This window comes from Clupea harengus, chromosome 23 (assembly GCF_900700415.2).
Source record: "Clupea harengus chromosome 23, Ch_v2.0.2, whole genome shotgun sequence".
In the NCBI taxonomy this organism is placed as follows: domain Eukaryota; kingdom Metazoa; phylum Chordata; class Actinopteri; order Clupeiformes; family Clupeidae; genus Clupea; species Clupea harengus.
The window spans coordinates 2825804-2844664 of NC_045174.1; the positions used below are offsets into that span (position 1 = coordinate 2825804).

General features: G+C 45.9%; 1 protein-coding gene across 1 annotated transcript; it reads left to right on the plus strand.

Annotated features, from left to right (window-relative positions):
• Positions 1–501: 501 nt before the first annotated feature.
• On the plus strand, positions 502–18525 carry LOC116218767 (kinesin-like protein KIF19). The gene is given in 19 exon segments (XM_031561515.2): positions 502–508; positions 1127–1145; positions 1147–1261; positions 5243–5368; positions 7155–7349; positions 9069–9215; positions 9752–9874; positions 10336–10492; positions 11091–11265; positions 12329–12527; positions 12875–12991; positions 13503–13656; positions 14220–14341; positions 14647–14810; positions 14965–15070; positions 15388–15511; positions 15863–16257; positions 16562–16724; positions 17061–18525. Coding segments are annotated over 19 exon segments (2739 nt in total). The 3' UTR covers positions 17192–18525.
• The last annotated feature ends 336 nt before the right edge of the window (positions 18526–18861 follow it).

An 18861-nucleotide genomic window follows, 5' to 3' on the forward strand; every position in this document is an offset into this window, starting at 1 on the left:
CAGGAAATGGGAAATGATGGAAATAGACAATCCTATTATATTTCCTCTCTGGCTTTGCGGTGTCTTTCTGAAGCAGCCCTGCTCAGAGATGGGCCATTGTTTGCGCGGGGTCAGCTGAAGGTCAGTCAACGGCCAGTGAAAAGCCCAAGCGGTCAGGACCAGGCCTGTTTATCTGTGTGGGTTTATGGCATTCTGGGTAAACAAGGAGCCACAAGGACACACCAGCTGTGTCCTCTCTTGTGGGCGGACTCCAGGGGAGAGCATCTCTCCGTCTCGTGTCCTTCCCTTGTCTGTCCCTTCATGTGTGTGTCTCATGCTTGTCTCCCTCTGCTGTGCCGTAGGTATCCCTTGGTCCCATGCTTTAAGAAGACATCTTTTAGAATCAGACTCTTACAGGAATACCATTGTTTGCATCCATAGCAACTAAATGATTACTTGATTACTTGATACTGCCAAGGGGTGTCATTATTTTAATGAATTGGGAGTGAAGGCCATTATAAGATGTGTGGTAGCTTGCTTTGGTTATCAGGTAGTACATTTAAGAAAATAATTATGCATTTTAAAAACAGTGTGTTACTTTGTGCAATGTTGTTGTACTATCCTTTCTGGAGACTAAATGAATACAAAGATATTGTTACCATGTTCAATATAGATTGTAGTATATCAGAGTGTAGGTAGTATACCAGAGTGTTGATATAGATGTAGGCATACTTACATTATATAGATTTATGGTGTATGATCTCACTAACTCAACTAATCCCTCGGTCTGTCCTTTCCTCCGTCTTTATGTCTGCACTCGTCCTAATCATCCCTCGTTTCTCATTAAGCCCCTGGTTCTTTGCGCCGTCTGATCCCAGGCCGTGGCCATCTAAGTCGAGCTTTCCAGCATTAAGTCCTCTCTTTTCTCAGAGAGCGAGATAGACAGGAGTACTGAAGTTCAGCTTCTGCTCAAAATAGCCAAGCTTAGCTACTACAAGCTATTTTGGAAGTGGCCGAGTTCTTTTTTAATTGACATTGACTCCGTGACAGTTTTTGGTCTGCCTGGCTTCACTGATGTTGTGTGTTTGTGTTTGTGTGTGTGTGTGTGTGTGGTGTGTGTGTGTGTGGTGTCTGTGTGTGTGTATAGGTTGTGGGAAGACCTACAAATTTGGGGACGGATAAAGAGCCGGGCATCTACGTGCAGACGCTGAACGACCTCTTCCGCGCCATCGAGGAGACGAGCGATGACATGCAGTACAGCGTCTCCATGTCTTACCTGGAGGTGGGCTGCAGTTTCCCACTGACACTCACAACTCCTGATCTCAGATCATTGACCTGCTGTCAATCAGCTGACTGACAGTCAAATGCATTTTACCAGGAGCAATGCATGCTGGGAGATGTGCACTCATTGCCTTGTCATTGATGGCACTTGTGATGTGAATTATATATATATTATATAAGTGCTCTAATTTCATTTCATGGTCAGGTTGTACTTGAGCGAGGAGTTGCTCGGCAACATATCACATTTCAGTTTTGGACATTGTATAGCTGCCAGCCCATAGACTAAATCAACACTACTTGCGTACGTACAGTACATTCATTTCTGCCTCGTCTTATTGTCTACAGACAGCCATAAAAGACTATAAAACTGAAACCCATCTACAACACTCATTTGACATGCCCTGTATATTGTATTCTTCGTAGCCTTATATGGGTCCTTAGGCCAACCATTAGAATCTATGCAAACCCATCTGTTAAGTCAGCACTCCCAGGCACACACGACTCACAACAACACAAATGCTGACAACTAAAATAGTGTGATAATCGTTATACAGCTTAAGACACGCGTACTGCTAGAGATATAGATGTGATAATGCATAGCTGATGGGCATCTTTACTGGGTGTCAACCAGTAATGCAACCCAACTGTTTGTGTGTGTGTGTGTGTGTGTGTGTGTGTGTGTGTGTGTGTGTGTATGTGTGTGTGTGCGTGTGGGTGTGTATGTGTATTGTGTGTGTGGTGTGGTGTGTGTGTGTGTGTGTGTACGTGTGTGTGTGGTGTGTGTACGTGTTATGTGTGTGGCCATCTGGTCAACACAGAGATTATCTCCATGCTACCTCTGATTGGCAGGTGGACAGACGAGATAGCTAATCAGTGCCAGATAGTGGTTCCCACCGGGTTGCATGCAGTCTGTCCGGTGTTTACCCAGATAGCTCTCGCTGATTAGCAAACACTGCCAGCGGCCTCTGGGCTCAGTAGCCTGTAGCCTGTAGCCTGTAGCCTGGCAGTGGAGAGGTGTTGCTGAGCAGAGCCTTGGTAGGAGAGCTTTTGAATCCATCGAAGCTCCAGCTCCGCACCGGCTGTTGTTTTTGGCGGTCAGGGCTCTCTTCAAAATCAAGGCCCTCAGGTGGGTGGGGTGGGCGGTGGGGTTTGTGAGCATGATCTGCAAACGGTCCGTCTCATCAGCCACTGATAGGCCTCTTAAGCGGGGCTCTTTAGAAATCAACATTTCAGGGCTGATTACAGGCTGTTTTACAGAACCGGTAAAAAAAACAGTAGTTTTTATGCTGCCTAAATAGATTTTAAAAAAAGGCACATAGAGGTAGAGAGCGATAGATAGATAGGTGCTGTCGCAGAAGGTGGTCTTATGTTTTGAAGTTTTGTTCGTGTCACCGCTGGAGTGCATAATAAATGTAAACGTACATGCATAGTCACCGTCACAAGCCTGTGCAAGATTAGCCAATCAGCTGAATGCTGCAGGAATGGGCCTGGAGGGAGATGTGTTTGTGTGTGAGAGAGGAGGGAGAGAGGGAGAGAGGGGAGGAGAGGAGAGGAGAGGAGAGGAAAGTGCATTAGGGGGGGAGAAAAAACAGGCCCTGTCGTGATTTATAGTATTTAATTAACATTCATGCAAATAATTTCAAAGCCAGCCATCTGTGGGTGATTAGTGTGGTGCGCTCAGCCACATGAGAGCACGCTGGCTCCGAGTCATGGCCCTGACTAAAGACACTACAGAGCCAGAGCAGGAGACACTACAGAGGCAGTGCAGAAGGACACTACACCTGTTCAGGGGCCTCCAGGGACAACTAGAGGGCGTAGACCTGGGGCATAAACCTCTACAGGCAAGGTCACCGGCTGGGGTGGGAATATAACGGCCAGCTGCCGGGGGTTTGGGTGGGTGGAGGTGTTTTTGTGTGGTGAAGGAGTGCCCCCCACCCACTCCCCAGGTGATAAATCTCTCCTGGCCGTGTCGGTGTGTTCGGGCCCCTGGTGTCAGAGGTGGGGTGGCGGACAAAGGAGCTTAACGGGTGTTTTATGGCCGCGTTTCAGTGCCGAAAAAAACCCATCTGCTCTTTCTGCGCCTGGCTTTTCAGAGAGTGGCCTCTGTGTGGCCACACACACACACACACGCACACACACACACACACACACACACACACACACACACACACACACACACACACACACACACACACACACACACACACACACACACACACACACACACACACACACACACACAAATGCTCTTGATTATATGTGTGCACATACACTAATGCAAACATATACATACATACACACACACACACACACACACACACACACAGACATGCAAACATGTGTACACTCACAGACATAAACAGTATGCATGCACTCACTGACAACTCATTCTCAAGCTAACACTCACATACACACACACACACACACATACACACACACACACACACACACACACATACTTACACACACACACACACATACACACATTCATGATGTTCTTTTCCTTCTCCTGCACTTTCTAGACTTCTTCCTGTCTTTTCCTTCTCTGTTCAACTTGTTTTCTTTCTGTTTCCTTTTTCCTTTCTTAACGTTTCTGTGTGGTACATGGGAGAAAAACATTTCTCATTGTAGTGGCAATGAAGATAGGCCACAAGTGAGAAGGAGCACAATTTCTCTGTCTACAAATGGGATAATTCCGTAAAATATTCATTTTGTTTTCATTTTTCATTAAATATGTAAGTTGACAATTCACCGCAGGTCTGTCCGAGTTCAGTAATGTTGCTTTTATCAATGCAACACAGCATATGTAATCATTTCACAATGACAGTTTTACTAGTTTCGATATTTTTATAACGTGTACTGATGTCTGTAGAACCTGAACCAATCATAAGAGGTTTGTCATCACAGCACATGTCAGAGTTTCTGTTTGGCTCAAAAGACACACATTCAGCAGCACATTGATATGCTGTTTAACTTGTCCCTCAAAGGTTTGCCACTGCTTGATGATACATTTCCTCTCTACTCCTCCCTTTAGTGTCGCGCCATTTGCGGACTATCATTGCGTCACACGTGTAGCTCACAGCTCGTTGCCCTGTGAAATTAGGGCCCCGTGAGTTGAAAGAAGGAGAGCGTCCATGTCCACATTCAGTGTGAGAGTGGGACCACTGGGATGGAAAGAATGAGTGTTTTGTGAGCAAGTTCAGTGTTGTCTCACATGTGGCTCAGACAAACGTCCACCAGCCCTCCCTGTCTCCCTGTGTCCACGCTGGGTAGTGGTCTGGTGCTTCCCCTACTGTCAATGGAGTCTTTTCATACGAGGCTAACACCTATAAATTACCGTACCAGCACTCTCTCTTTTGGAACTCCTAAGTATAGCGCATGTGCAGCGACACTGTGAAAATGTCGTGGGGTTATTTTTTGGAGCATCTGAAAGCGACCACTTGTCATGTTTGCTTAAAGCATCCTTTTTTTGGGGGGTTTGTTTTTGAGTGATCTGACCATGGTCTGAATGACGTCCGCTGAAGCTGAATAAGCTTTTGTCCCCCAGATGTAGATGTGGACGTTTTAAGAGCGGGCTGAGAATAACTGAGCACCACCCACTGGTCTTCTGGGCTGCAAAACAAACACGAGCGCCAAATGTGCACTCGCATGATTATACACCCCGGTGCAAACATGGGTTCTGGCCACTTTGTTCTGCGTAGTAGACACACTTTCCATCAAAGATATTTCTGGCCACTGTTATTTTCCTGAATAATATTCCTGTCAGTCATTGCTGTAGGTTAAATAGTTCATAAAATTGTAAGCAATTGTACCTAAATGAGTTGTATGGAAAACTGCATCTGTTAAAATCAATGCATTCAACAGGGTTGTCAGTCAGCATATCTATACCATATGTTACTGGGAATCTAGAAATCTATACTATACTATCTTTAGTGTTCCACATATGACTTAATGATCTGTGCTGGTCCTGGTTCCTCCTCAGATCTATAACGAGATGATTCGGGATCTGCTGAACCCCTCCTCTGGGTTCCTGGACCTGAGGGAGGACTCCAAAGGGGAGATCCAGGTGGCCGGAATCACCGAGGTGTCCACCATTAACGCCCGTGAGGTAGGTCTGTCACTCAGACAGGCACACACACACACACACACACACACACATAAACACACACACATACAGACACACACACACACACACAGCATATGTAGAGAAACTTAGACAAGCATCTGTATGCATAGAAATTAGTAGACATGTGGCCAATCTGTGTTCAAACTGCAGTAAAAAAAAGGGAAACAAACAGCTCTATGTTCTCTTAGAGTAAAATAACGCCAATGTACACATCAGTGTTAATTTTGGCAGCTATTTTCGATTTAGTCTTAGTCTTTAGACGAAAATGCATATTAGTTTTAGTCACTTTTAGTCATTTATATCCTCCTTAGTTTTAGTCCAGTTTTCGTCGACGAAGTCTCATTACATTTTAGTCTAGTTTTAGTCACATTTAAAAGTCCATCTTATAGCCACATTAAACTCCTTTCCTTCCCTTCTCAGGCCCGGGGACCCCTTGTGTAGTGTCTACAACTGCATAATAGTCAAGCTTGCAGTACTTAAACTGTGGATGCAATTAGTCTCTAAGATACAGATCTCCTAGTATATGCCTACAGCTGAATTCCAATGAATTGAATGTAAATAATAATTTTAAGGCAATACTTAATTAACAGTATTATTATTAAAATATAAGAGAATATCGAGTCTAGATTTTGAAGATTCAAATGATGTGATAACACAATACAACTTCTATGCCTACCTGGCCTTAGTTAAATCAACCACATATCTTCCATATGAATTGCTGTGCAACCTACATATTTAGCTAGACGGATAGTTTGAGAGTTGAAAGTAGTGCAACAAATCACATGTTCATTTATTTTCTCTTGATTAATGTCATGCGTGGCCTGTCCTATAGTCCGTTCTGCAATGCGTTTACTAGCTAGTTATCGATAGCTAGTATAACTTAGCTAGCTATCGATAGCTAGTATAACTTAGCTATGCTACCTCATAGTTAGCTAACGTTAGCTAGCTAAACGTTTTGGAACTCATTTGCCAAGCCAAACGGGAGGTTTCAATCGAAAATGACTAGCTAGTTATCCAAGCTGACACAACCTATACACTCGACTGCCCCTTTGAAGTTAACTTAACGTTGGCTAATATATTCTAATAACTAGTTAACATTAGCTAATTATCATTGACAGTTACTAGCTAATTTACCTTGGCATAAATTGCAGGGTTGTATTGTGCGCTTTCAGGTGCCTCTTGTGTTCTTCCCACCTATTTTGAAGCCACAAGGTTTCTCGCCGGTTATTGCGGTGCATTGTGTTTTATTTTCTGTCAAGTTATAATTAAAGACTGTCCAGATATCGATTCTTATTTTTCTTCCAGTAGCCTACCGAGTGCCTGAACTTCAGCCATCATGACGTTTGTTAGGGCGTCACTTGCATGTCTGTCTGGGCATCTCAGGGAGTGGAAGAGGGATAGATACAGGACCGGGCAACATTCAACCAATGATGTGCATACAAGTTTAGAAAAAAAAAACAATTGTGACTTAGTCAACCACCAACATTTTCGTCTCGTCTCGTCTCGTCAACGAGAGTTAAAATAGATTTAGTCATAGTTTTTATTTTTAAAGATCCATTTTCGTCACGTCTTAGTCTCGTTTTAGTCACAGGAAAAAGGTCGTTAACGAATATTTTTCGTCATAGTTTTCGTCAACGAAATTAACACTGGTACACATATTCATTTGGCTTTCACATTTTCTCCAAAGTGACCTATTAGTGAGGTAGATCACCTCTGATCAAACAGCTTGATTGACATGGCCGTGTTGACCTTTCACCCCTGCGTGCAGATCATGGAGCTGCTGATGAGGGGCAACAAGCAGCGGACGCAGGAGCCGACGGCAGCCAACCAGACGTCGTCGCGCTCGCACGCCGTGCTGCAGGTGGCCGTCAGGCAGCAGAGCCGCTGCAGAGACGTGCTGCAGGAGGTTCGCTTCGCCCGCCTCTTCATGATCGACCTCGCCGGGTCCGAGCGTGCCTCACAGGTGGGTGGAGTGGGGGGGGGTGTCAGAGCGTGTGTGTGGTGTGTGTAAGAGGGGTGTGAGTGTGTGGCTCAGATAGTGTGTGGGTCGTGTGCGTGTTGATGTTCTGCGTGTGGTGTGTGTGTGAGTGTGTGGCTCAGAGAGTGTGAAGGGTCGTGTGCGTGTTGATGTTCTGCGTGTGGTGTGTGTCAGAGTGTGTGTGCGGTGTGTGTGTAAGAGGTGTGTGTGTGTGTGTGTGTGTGTGTGGCTCATAGAGTGTGTGTGGGTCGTGTGTGTGTTGATGTTCTGCGTGTGGTGTGCTCCACTCGCCTCTTCGTGATCGACCTCGCCCACACATTTTTTATGATCAGACTCAAGACTAGCATCATTTTCGTCTGCAGTGACTGCACTAGCATATAGGAACGTTACTGAAGGCTTAGCCTTTTTACAGATTGCTAATGCTACGTTTTGGTGGAAATTCGAAATTTATCTTTAAAAACCAAAAAAAGAGTTGCCAGGGTAGTCTGAAGAGTTGCTAAATCTAGCAACAAAGTTATCAGTTGCTATCAGTTGTGGACACCGCACATTATGTTCGAAGACAGTAATTGCGCTCATTACCTGCTCAACGTAAAATGAAAAGAGACGGCATGTGCTTCGTGAGGACCGGCCAGGTCGCTGTTGACGCTGAGCCCTCCAACACACGTGCACCTGGCCCTCTGTATTATTATCTTTGGAAAGAGGCAGATTTGAAGTTGACAAATGAATCCTTTTAGCACCCATCTGTGAACACTTAATCATGCTTTAGCAAAGGGAAGATTAGGACTGGAGGGGTGGGGGGGCTTCTTTTTGCATTATGCAACCCAAAGCCACAGCAACCTGCAGAAGCCATGATGAATGTGGCCTATTACCATGGATATAAGAAGGTGCCATGCCTCCTGCACACCCTTTACCCACACGGGCACACACACACACACACACACACACACACAGGCACATACACACATACACAAACACACACAGTCAGCGGGAGAGAAAAACACATGTAATCATCAGAAGCGGAGAACGCACTGGCTTCCCATGGAAACTGGTAGAAAGGTTAACCAGCCCTGGGGCTCAACTGTTGGGGCGTCCATTTCACTTCCAGCAGGCATGTGCCCTAGAAAGAAGAATAGGACATCATGGACAAAGACACCGGAGAGTACAGTACATCTTCAGTGTTGTGTGTGTGTGTGTGTGTGTGAGAGTGTGTGTGTGTGTGAGATAGAGAGAGGGAGGGATAGAGAGAGGGAGGGATAGACAGAGAGAACAGAGAGTGTTGTTGTAAGAGAGAGGGAAAGGCAGATGGACGGATAGACAGACAGACAGACAAACAGTTTGTTCTTCTTGACAGAGACTAATAGATCTATAATGAAGTCATGGATGTAGACAAAGAGGACTGAGATAGGGAGCCCCCTGCTGGATGACCTTAAAACTGTAGCTGGCTCCATAGACTGGACCAGCTGGCTTACGCAGAGGGCACACAACTTTGTGTGATGCACTGTTTTCACATCATTAAAATGTTGAATTTTGGTTACAAAAATAATAATAATAATAATTTAATGAAATATGCATTAAAAATATGCAGTAGCCTCTCATTGTGTGTACCTTTTAAGCCTCAGAAATACACAAAAAAGCATAATGAATTATCATTAACTCCCCCTCTGTCTGTCTGTCTGTCTGTCTGTCTGTGTATCTATCTCTCAGACTCAGAACAGAGGCCAGCGTCTGAAGGAGGGGGCTCACATAAACCGCTCCCTGCTGGCTCTGGGGAACTGCATCAATGCCTTGAGTGAGAGGAGTGTGAACAAGTATGTCAATTACCGAGACAGCAAGCTCACTCGCCTACTGAAGGTATGCCCTGGCTCTCACACACACACACACACACACACACACACACACACACACACACACAGACACACAGACACACACACACACACACACACACACACACACACACACACACACACACACACACATTTAGTCATTTAGACGCTTTTATCTAAAGCAACGTACAAGGGAGAGAACAATCAAACAAGGGAGAGAACAGTCAATATATACAACATACATACATACATACACACACACACACACACACACACACATACACACTGGCCTACAGACACTTATTCAAACATCAAATCAAATCAAATCAAATCAACAGCTCCAACTACACAGTTTCTTGTGCTTCCACATTTTCTGTTAAAAAGTTGAATAATTATGTGGGATACTGATGATGTAAATATGTGAGATCCCAAAACAAACCTGTCCCATATTAGGCTGAAGACACAACTATACTGCACCTCCACACTCGAACATGCAGGGTTCATACCACGTTTGAAATGGTCCTCTCATATCTGATTTATTCTTGTCCTTTGTTTGATTGACAGGACTCACTGGGAGGGAACAGCAGGACTGTGATGATCGCTCACATAAGCCCCGCCTCTATGGCCTTCGAAGAATCACGCAACACACTGTCATACGCTGACCGTGCCAAAAGCATCCGCACACGGGTTAGTATTCTCACACACACACCCACACCCACACACACACACACACACACACATCCCCTATTAGCAGTACCAGGTTCTATCAGTAACATATTACAGATACTGCAGGTTTCTTCATGGGTCACAGTAATTAAATGGTACATGGAGGGATTTTGCTACAATTATCAGTTAAATTATGTCTTTCTTTGTAGGATTTATACTGATTGGTAATGCATCAAATATAAGCTGTGAAGATATCTACAACATGTAAATGCCAAGGTATAATTGCATTCTGTAATTTCCCAATAGGTTGCTATGAGTAAGTCATCCATCTCTACCCCCTCTTATCTCTCTCTCTCTCTTTCTCTCTCTTCCTTTTCTCTCACCTCTACTTCACTCTCTCCCCTACTCCTTCTTCCCCTCCCTCTCACCCTTGTCTCTTCCCTCTCTCTCTCTCTCTCTCTCTTCTTTCCCATCTCCCTCAGGTGAAGCGTAACCTGTTGAACGTCTCCTACCACATCGCCCAGTACACCAGCATCATCGCCGACCTGCGCAGCGAGATCCATCGGCTCAAGAAGAAGATCGCTGAGCAGGCCAGCCGCCACATGAACTCCGACAGGACGGACATTCGCCACGTGCAGGGTAAGACATGTGTACACACACACACACACATACACACACACACACACACGCACACACACATATACACACACATATACACACACACACACACACACACACACACACACACACACAGACATACACACCTACACACACACACACACTCAGTTAAAATGATTCGTATTTGAAGAACGACGTCCTATGGAGTAGGGCAAGAGGTATCCCATAATATTATTAAAATGAAAACAATAAAAAACCCTGTTCGCCCAGTCGTGGCCATAGTCTTGGTCTGGTTCATGTGATCATCCTGCATTGTGTGTGCCTGCAGTGGGATACACACACATTAGCACATGCATGGGTGTGTGTGTGTGCAACCAGACATCTTCATAGTACCGACAGACACACGCATTCCACATAGGACATGGGATGATGTAGTGATTGTGTTGCTCATGAAACAATCCCACAGTGTAGAGAATGAGTTAAAAGATTAAGATCAGTTAAAAACCAAACTAATATTTAAGAAAAGGAGTTTAAAACTTTACAAAATGCTAGTCTGCCCACTCATATTCATGGTCTGTGTTTGGTTCCTGTGGTTCTCCCCTGTGGTTCTCCCCTGTAGCGGAGGTCCAGGCCCACTCGACCCAGCAGAGCCGGGCGGAGATGGACCAGCTGAGGGAGCAGCTCATCGACGCCTTCCGCCAGCAGATGGAGATCCGCAAGAGCCTGATGGAGCTGGACAACAGCAACATTGAGATCCAGATCGACACGTCCAAACACCTGCTCACCATCGCAGAGTGAGTCACAGAACACACACACACACACACACACACACACAGACAAACATGTACACTCAGAACAACACACACACACAAACACAGAGACAAACATGTACCCTCAGAACAACACACACACACACACACACACACACACACACACACACACACACACACACACAGTACTAGAGTCCAAAGCATATTACCTCTGCTGCATTAACGATGGCAGTTACAACGGGCGAGATGTTACGTTTTTAAATTGCCATAGTTTGGCACGGAGCTGCGATGCTCACACACGGTACGGCTGGCCGAGCATGCACACACACACACACACACACACACACACACACACACACACACACACACAGACAAACATGTACACTCAGAACAACACACACACACACACACACACACACACACACACACGGACAAACATGTACACTCAGAATAACACACACACACACACACACACACACACACACACACACACACACACACACACACACACACAGAGACACAGACAGACAAACATGTACACTAGAGAGAGAGAAACACACTTTTGTATGCCTGATTGACTTGGACAACAGCAACAAAGGGACCCAGATGAATGCCTCCACACACTCACCATCGCTGACTGAGTCTCACACACAATGCTTTCATTTGGATCTGGGAACAAGGAGACAGTGAAAGATCCAGACGGCCTGTTCCTGCCTTGACAACAGTAATTACAGCAGTGGTGATTGGCTGGACCTGCAGTGTTGGAGATACGCCAACGCACAGACAAACAAACAAACATAACTAACACACCATAACATAACATGGTACTAGACACCTGCCTGCTACTATATCAGAATGACTTGATAGTCAATACACTTTTACGCCGTTAGCACATCATAACTCAAACAGATCTGAAATAACCCACACATTGCCAAATACCAATCAGTCACAGTTAGTATATCACAGGAAAAAAAAACGTACACACACCAAACACTCACACACACACACACACGTCTCATGGAGTATCAGGTAAATTATATATCTATCTATCTATCATCCATCCATCCTGTTTCCTTATCTTCCTCAGCTGGGAGCAGGAGCGCTGTCAGCGGAGGAGGAAGTGGAGAGCGGAGAGGAGGAAGGAGAGTTTTCACAAGGATGAGAGCGAGAAGGACTCCGACTCGTCCGAGTCGCCTCCCGACAGCACCGAGACGCAGGAGGTCGCCATGGCGAGGGAAAACCTGGTCACACTCATGGCCGAGCAGAAGAAGATCCGCAAACAGAAGGTAACGCATTTCTCCATCTACACCACTAGAGGGAGCCTCACAACTACATGAAACAGGCCTCCAAACTTCAGTTTTAAAAAATAAACACTTATTTGGATTTATGTATCTAACAAATAAATGAAAAAGAGCTATCGTCTTTAGAATTTTACAATTCTACATTTTAGATTATATTAGACTGTATAATAACAGATTACATTGTGCTAGATGAGGTTAGATTTTATACTATCTCGTTAAATTGCATAGAATTGTGACAATTATGCTGTTTTAGTTAATAGTAACTGGTGATGATCTCCATCTCTCTCTCTCTCCATCTCTCTCTCTCTCCATCTCTCTGGTTCTCCCTGCAGGGGTCTCTGGAGCGGCGGTTCCTGGAGCTGCGACAAAGGGCCCGGCGTCTGGAGGAGCTGCTGCCCAGACGAGTGAGCTCCGAGGAGCAGAGGGAGGTGCTGGGCCTCCTGTGCAAGGTGAGGGCTTAGAAAGACTGACTGACGGTCAACAACAAACATGAACAAGACTAGGTGAAGGTGAAGTGAACCGTTTTGTAGACGTGCCTACTAAAGCACTTTGAACTGCAACTCTTGTACAAAATGTGCTATATAAATAAAGTCTTACTTACTTACTACTTGAGTCAAATCAACGGCTCAGTTGATTTTGCATACGAATCAAACCCCTACAAGATGGCAGCCGTTAACCATCCAAGTGCAAGTGTGCAATATATTCATTGAAGTCAAATGAATCCCAGGACTCTGGCTTTTGCCTCAGTTACACCTTGCCTACAATCTGGATGGTAAGCCCAGTGTTAAAAGTCAATTTAATCCTGAACTTTCAATGCAGTCGTTGAGATTCTTGTGATATAACCAGAGGGCTAAGTACATGTATCCACCCGCTTTGTCAGTGTCAGTCCTGACCCTAACCTGGGGAGGGATTCAGAGTGGAGACCCCCAACCCGGTCTAACCAGCGTGGCTCTGTTGCAGGTGCACGAGCTGGAGATCGAGAACGCCGAGATGCAGTCCCACGCGCTGCTCAAGGACAACCTCATTCGGCAGAAGGACGCCGTGGTGCAGCGCTTCGAGCAGCACCGCCACCTCTGCGACGAGATCATCCAGCAGCAGCGCCAGTTCATCAGCGGTGAGTTGCCGGAGTTTCCGTGGGGATCAAGACAGGTGTCATGTGACTGACGCTGGCATAAAGACTGGTGTTCAGTGTAACTTCAAGAGGCCATTAGTCACCTCCTTTGACCTGTGCCCTCTGCACTGATCCTGTGGAGCAGTCAGCCACAGGTTGCTAAATATGGGCCACGTTTTGCCAACCAAAATCTATAGGGTGTGACTGGTTGTTTCAAAGTTGTCTGCAGTAGTGCAAACACATTCCTGCTGTGAGTGACATCACAGACAGACAGTGAAAGTGGAGCGGTCAGATTCCTGCAGTTTTATTATTTAGCGAGTATTTCGACACCTTTTGGGTTGGTCTTCTGATGTTAGATGAGGTTTGAGAGAGTTTGGGAACCGCAGAAGCTACCTTCAAGGCCACAGGGTCAAGGTCAAGGTGAAGGTCAACAGCAGTCAGGACCAAAAGTTCCGTCTCATCGCTTGAGCCACTGATAAAAAAAATAAAGGAAGAAGATATGAAACACATGACAGTAGTGTCCTTGCCTGAGTTCTGAGGTGCGTTGTTTTCTGCGTGTGTTGCAGACCACAGTCTCCTGGTGCCGCCTCACCTGCAGGAGCTCTACGAGATGTACATGAGGGAGCTGGACGAGAAGAGCCTGGACCGCATCATGGCGCTGGACAAGGTCACCGGACGCACGCTCAAGGTACCAGACCACTCTCACAAAGTAAACAGCCATAGAACATAGAACACTGAGCACATACTACATAGAACACAGAGTTCTCGTGGAACTTAGTGATTACTCGTACTTTTTTATTCTATAATGGAAATACTGGATGTATGACTGGTTGTCCGGTCATACCTTAACTGTGGGGTCCAAGCCATACCCTAACTGTGCTCACACTAATAGAAATTCCTACATACATTCATAACTGCCGCTGCATACTTACAAATCCAGTTATACTCAGAGACCTGACCAGGCAGTGACATGACACGGTTGTTGTTTTACAGGAGGGCTCGCTTCCAAAAATCACCCTCCCCAGTAGAGGTCGTGACCCCCTGCAGGAGCTGGACTCTGACCAGGAGAGCGTGCGCACGCTGGGCTCGGACAGCCGACGGGGTCGGGCCAAAATCCGCCGTCATACTCTGCCACCCATCCTGCCCGAACCTGAGGGGTAAGAGAACTACCAAGCATTTATGAGGGCAAAAACACTCACTCACACAGGAAAATCGGACTAAGAGCTATCCTGATACAGATTTAACCCTAAACATATTTAACACTGTCTGTCTGTCTTCTCTGTCTGTCTGTCTGTCTCTGTCTCCGCCCAGGGACAACAACCGTGTGTTCAAAAACAGTCCTCATGCCAGGCAGATGAAGAACCATGTGGTGATGACGCCTCCGCCCATACACATCAATGGCCTGGGGAACAGAGGGGTGAGAGGCCACTAACTCACCCACGTAATACTGCATTGTCTTAAGCCCATGTCCAGAGAAGCACCTTCAAATTGTTCTGATTAGAACTCTGAGATCAATGGTTCTTTGGCTCATCTTTATATCAGTTTAAAGCTTAGAAGAACCCTTTTTACTTTTCTGTGTATATATAAGTTTTATATAAGTTTTATACAAGTAGCACACAAGAACCTGTTTGTTTATTAGATGTAGTGGATGGCTTGATGTCCACATGTCCATAAACCCCTATTTGAACTCCTATGTGTCCATACTGACTGTGTGCGACTGACTGTTTTCTCCAGCTCCATCCGTGTGTGCCAGAGAGCGCACTGAGCTACAGCCACCTCAGCCACAGCGTCAGCAGCCACCTGGACTCGTCTCCAGAGAGCAGTGAGAATGGCACCGACGTCCCGCTCTCACGCAAAGGTGCCACCCCCCCTCATAGTCCCTACACCTGATCACTCTAATGGTTTGACTGGCAAACTGATCAGTGACTAACATACTGTATGGCACGAGTCATGATCCCCTGAATTTAACTTCTTGTTCACATGTCAGAGTTATAAATAATTCTGTCCATTGAGGAGAAGTTGTCGCACAAGTGCATCCCTTACCTTGTACCGGTCTATATGACCACGTCTTTTTACACTGTCCTATCTATATAAAGGCTTAAAAGACCCACAAATGAACTAAAACAAAAAAAAACTAAACACCCAAAGGTGAACAAAGCCTTCTGCGTGGACTAACATCCCACACGGTTCTCCATTTTGGCTCCCCCAGAGCGGCAGCAGATCATGCGCGGCGTGGAGAGCATCGCCGTGAAGGCCGCCCGCCGCCGCTCCAAGGCCCTGGAGGTGGACGCCCTGCGCCTGCCGCCGCCCCCCTCCCCGCTGGACCCCAAGAAGCAGAAGAGCAGCCTGTCGCTGAGCGAAGCGCCCCCGCTCGGCCCCCCCACGCCACGAGGGGGTGGCGTCGGCGTCTGCGGTCACCAGCCCAGCCCCGAGCTCCGGCACGCCACCTCTGACGACAACCTGTCCAGCAGCACGGGCGACGGCACGTGGACCCGCCCGCGCCAGCGTCAGCCGATCGCCAAGAACCCCGGCAACCGCGAGCAGGACTTTGAGGCACGCCGGCGCAAGAAGAGATCCCGCTCTTTCGAGGTCACAGGCCAAGCTGTAAGTACAGCTAAACTATTAGGAACGTAAACATAGTAAATCGATTATCTTAATGACATAATGAAAATTGACATAGAGGTGCTTGGACATGACTTAACAGAGCAGTATCTGCATTATAAGTTAAGTTAAACTGCAGAGTGAATATTATAGTACAGAGTTTGAAATGATAGTAATACTATCTAGCATACTAGCTATAGCATAGCATAGCATAGCATATAGCTCATGAGGGTTGTTGACATATGCTATGCACTGCTGGTTTCTTCTGTTTGTAAAGATCATTGAATATGTCACTTTGTCCCCATAGTTGTCTCAGGCTAAGACCACGGCTCAGCGGTTTCGGCCCCTAGACAGCACTTCAGACCCCCACCTTCACATCAACCGGCCCCCACCCTCCCACCTCCGCCCCCAGCACCGAGGGGTCCCTCCCCTGGCCAAAGCACGCCAACCCCACCCTTCCCAGATCACAGGTTAGCATCATCTCCTCCTGTCATCTCTTCGGATCATCCCTAACTATTTATATGAACAGACCATTTTTGTTTTTTATTTTGGTGCAGTAACACATTTTCCATGTTTAAACAAGGTAAGCCAGTAGATTTAACTTAGTTAAATCAGTTTAGCTTTGAAGAGCTATCTTTGAAAGCGAAATGTTTTAAATTCTTTCTACTGGCAGTTTCCTTTTAAGCCATCAGCCATATCTTGCTACCTCACAATGCAGTCTGCCATATCTTCACAAATGGTTCAGTAAGTGTTTTCCTATAGGTCCCCAAATGGTTGATTCCATCTTTTTTTCCTCTCCCTTCCAGGCCAAACTGTGGACAACGGCACCAGCTCCCTGTCCCACCTGGGCCAGTTGAGGCGCCAGCTCCGCCAGCCCCAGCCCCTGCTCTACGTCACCACCACTGGGGCAGGAGGGCAGCGCACCCGCAAGCACTGAGGCCTCCCTCTCCCCCCAACAACCCTCCAGTACCCCCAAAACTGTAGACCCTAACTGTGCTCACCTGAACTTCCCCCAGCACCAGCACTAACAAAAGTACAGACTGTGAACCATACTCTACTACTTAGTTAGCTACTAGGAGGGCTGTGAACTGTAAATGTCTCTCACACACACACACACACACACACACACACGCACAGGGACCCATTGACCTACTGTACTTGTAGGAGATGTTGACAATGCCTTGGGCTGTTCACAGGGCGAGAGAAGGTCTGAGAGATAGGACGTTCCGACGCTGTTCGGCTCGCCCGGTTCCGTGACCGCCTCGCCTGTTTTTCTCCCCTTTTTTCTTCGCTAAAGTGCTCAAGACGAATCCCTCCCCCCTTTGACAAAGGCCGACTGTCCACCTCTGTGGATCGACGGTGTTAGTATGACGCTGTACTTAATTCTTTGTCTCTAGAAACATTTGACCTTCACATTTGCAAAGGGCCTCAACATGTGACGTCCACCCGGTTGATGCAATTGTGGAGACAAAAAAAAAGAAAAGAAATACGATGTAAGTGCTAAGACGAATGTGAACGCTTGTAAGATAATAAGACTAAAATGACAGAGGGTAAAACCTGCCTTTTTATTCCTCTGGAGGGAAGGACAGACCCTGGCCTTATGCTGAGGGTAACGGATAAACCACTGAAACCACAGAATGGCAACCAGGCAAGACATACTCTAGGCCTCTTTAATGTTAATCCAGTTCATCAGTATCAGACATAATGTGCAGACATTTTTAGGTATACTATAAATTGCTTTGTTTCCAGGGATATACATAAAGTATACTGTACAGTATGCATTTACTGTTCAGTAACATTACTACGTAAGAGTCACAATGCCAGGCAACTAGATAAGCCTAGTTTTGGACAAAATTTGAGAAATTTAGGTGGACCATTTTCCCCCCACATGAAATGCAGTTTAGTCATGGTCTAGGCTTATTTCCTCTGTGAAACTGGCTCTTCTGGCTTTAAAATAACCACTGTAACAGCCGCTCATTCATTCATGATGAAAGGGCCACCATTGTTGTCGACCTAAAATATCTCCTTTTGAAGTTGCATATGGAGCTCACTCTCTGTCTCTGTTCCTGCTATTTCTGGACTGGGAGAGGCCAATGATGAGGCTTCTTCACCATCTGTCTTGTACTGCTGCCTTTTCCTGTGATGTTCGCAATCTTTTTTTTTTTGGTTGTTTTGTTTCGTTTTACATGATTATACATACAAGACGCTATTTTCTACACTTTATTTTGTACATTTTTTATTTGTAATCAGAATAAATTTGGATGAAACAAGGAAGATTGTGCTTGTTTTTTTATTATTGTTTCTGTGTTGTAGACCTTTTTGGCTTTGCATATGCTGTGATTTCCTGTTTTTTGGTCCATTGGTAACCTTACCCGGGTCATGGCTTGTCGTGTAACTGTGGAGACACTTGCTGTGCCATCTAAACAAATCAATATATCTTAGCGTAAGCATATCTATTGTATCATATCGAATAACGTTTAGACCAGCTGCCCACAATATCTCAGAATATCTGGTATGACTGTTGGATGATGTGGGCTCAAACACTGTCAGCATTAGATAAGATCACCGCCTACAAGTGAAAGGTTGCTTAAACAGTCACTCAGGACC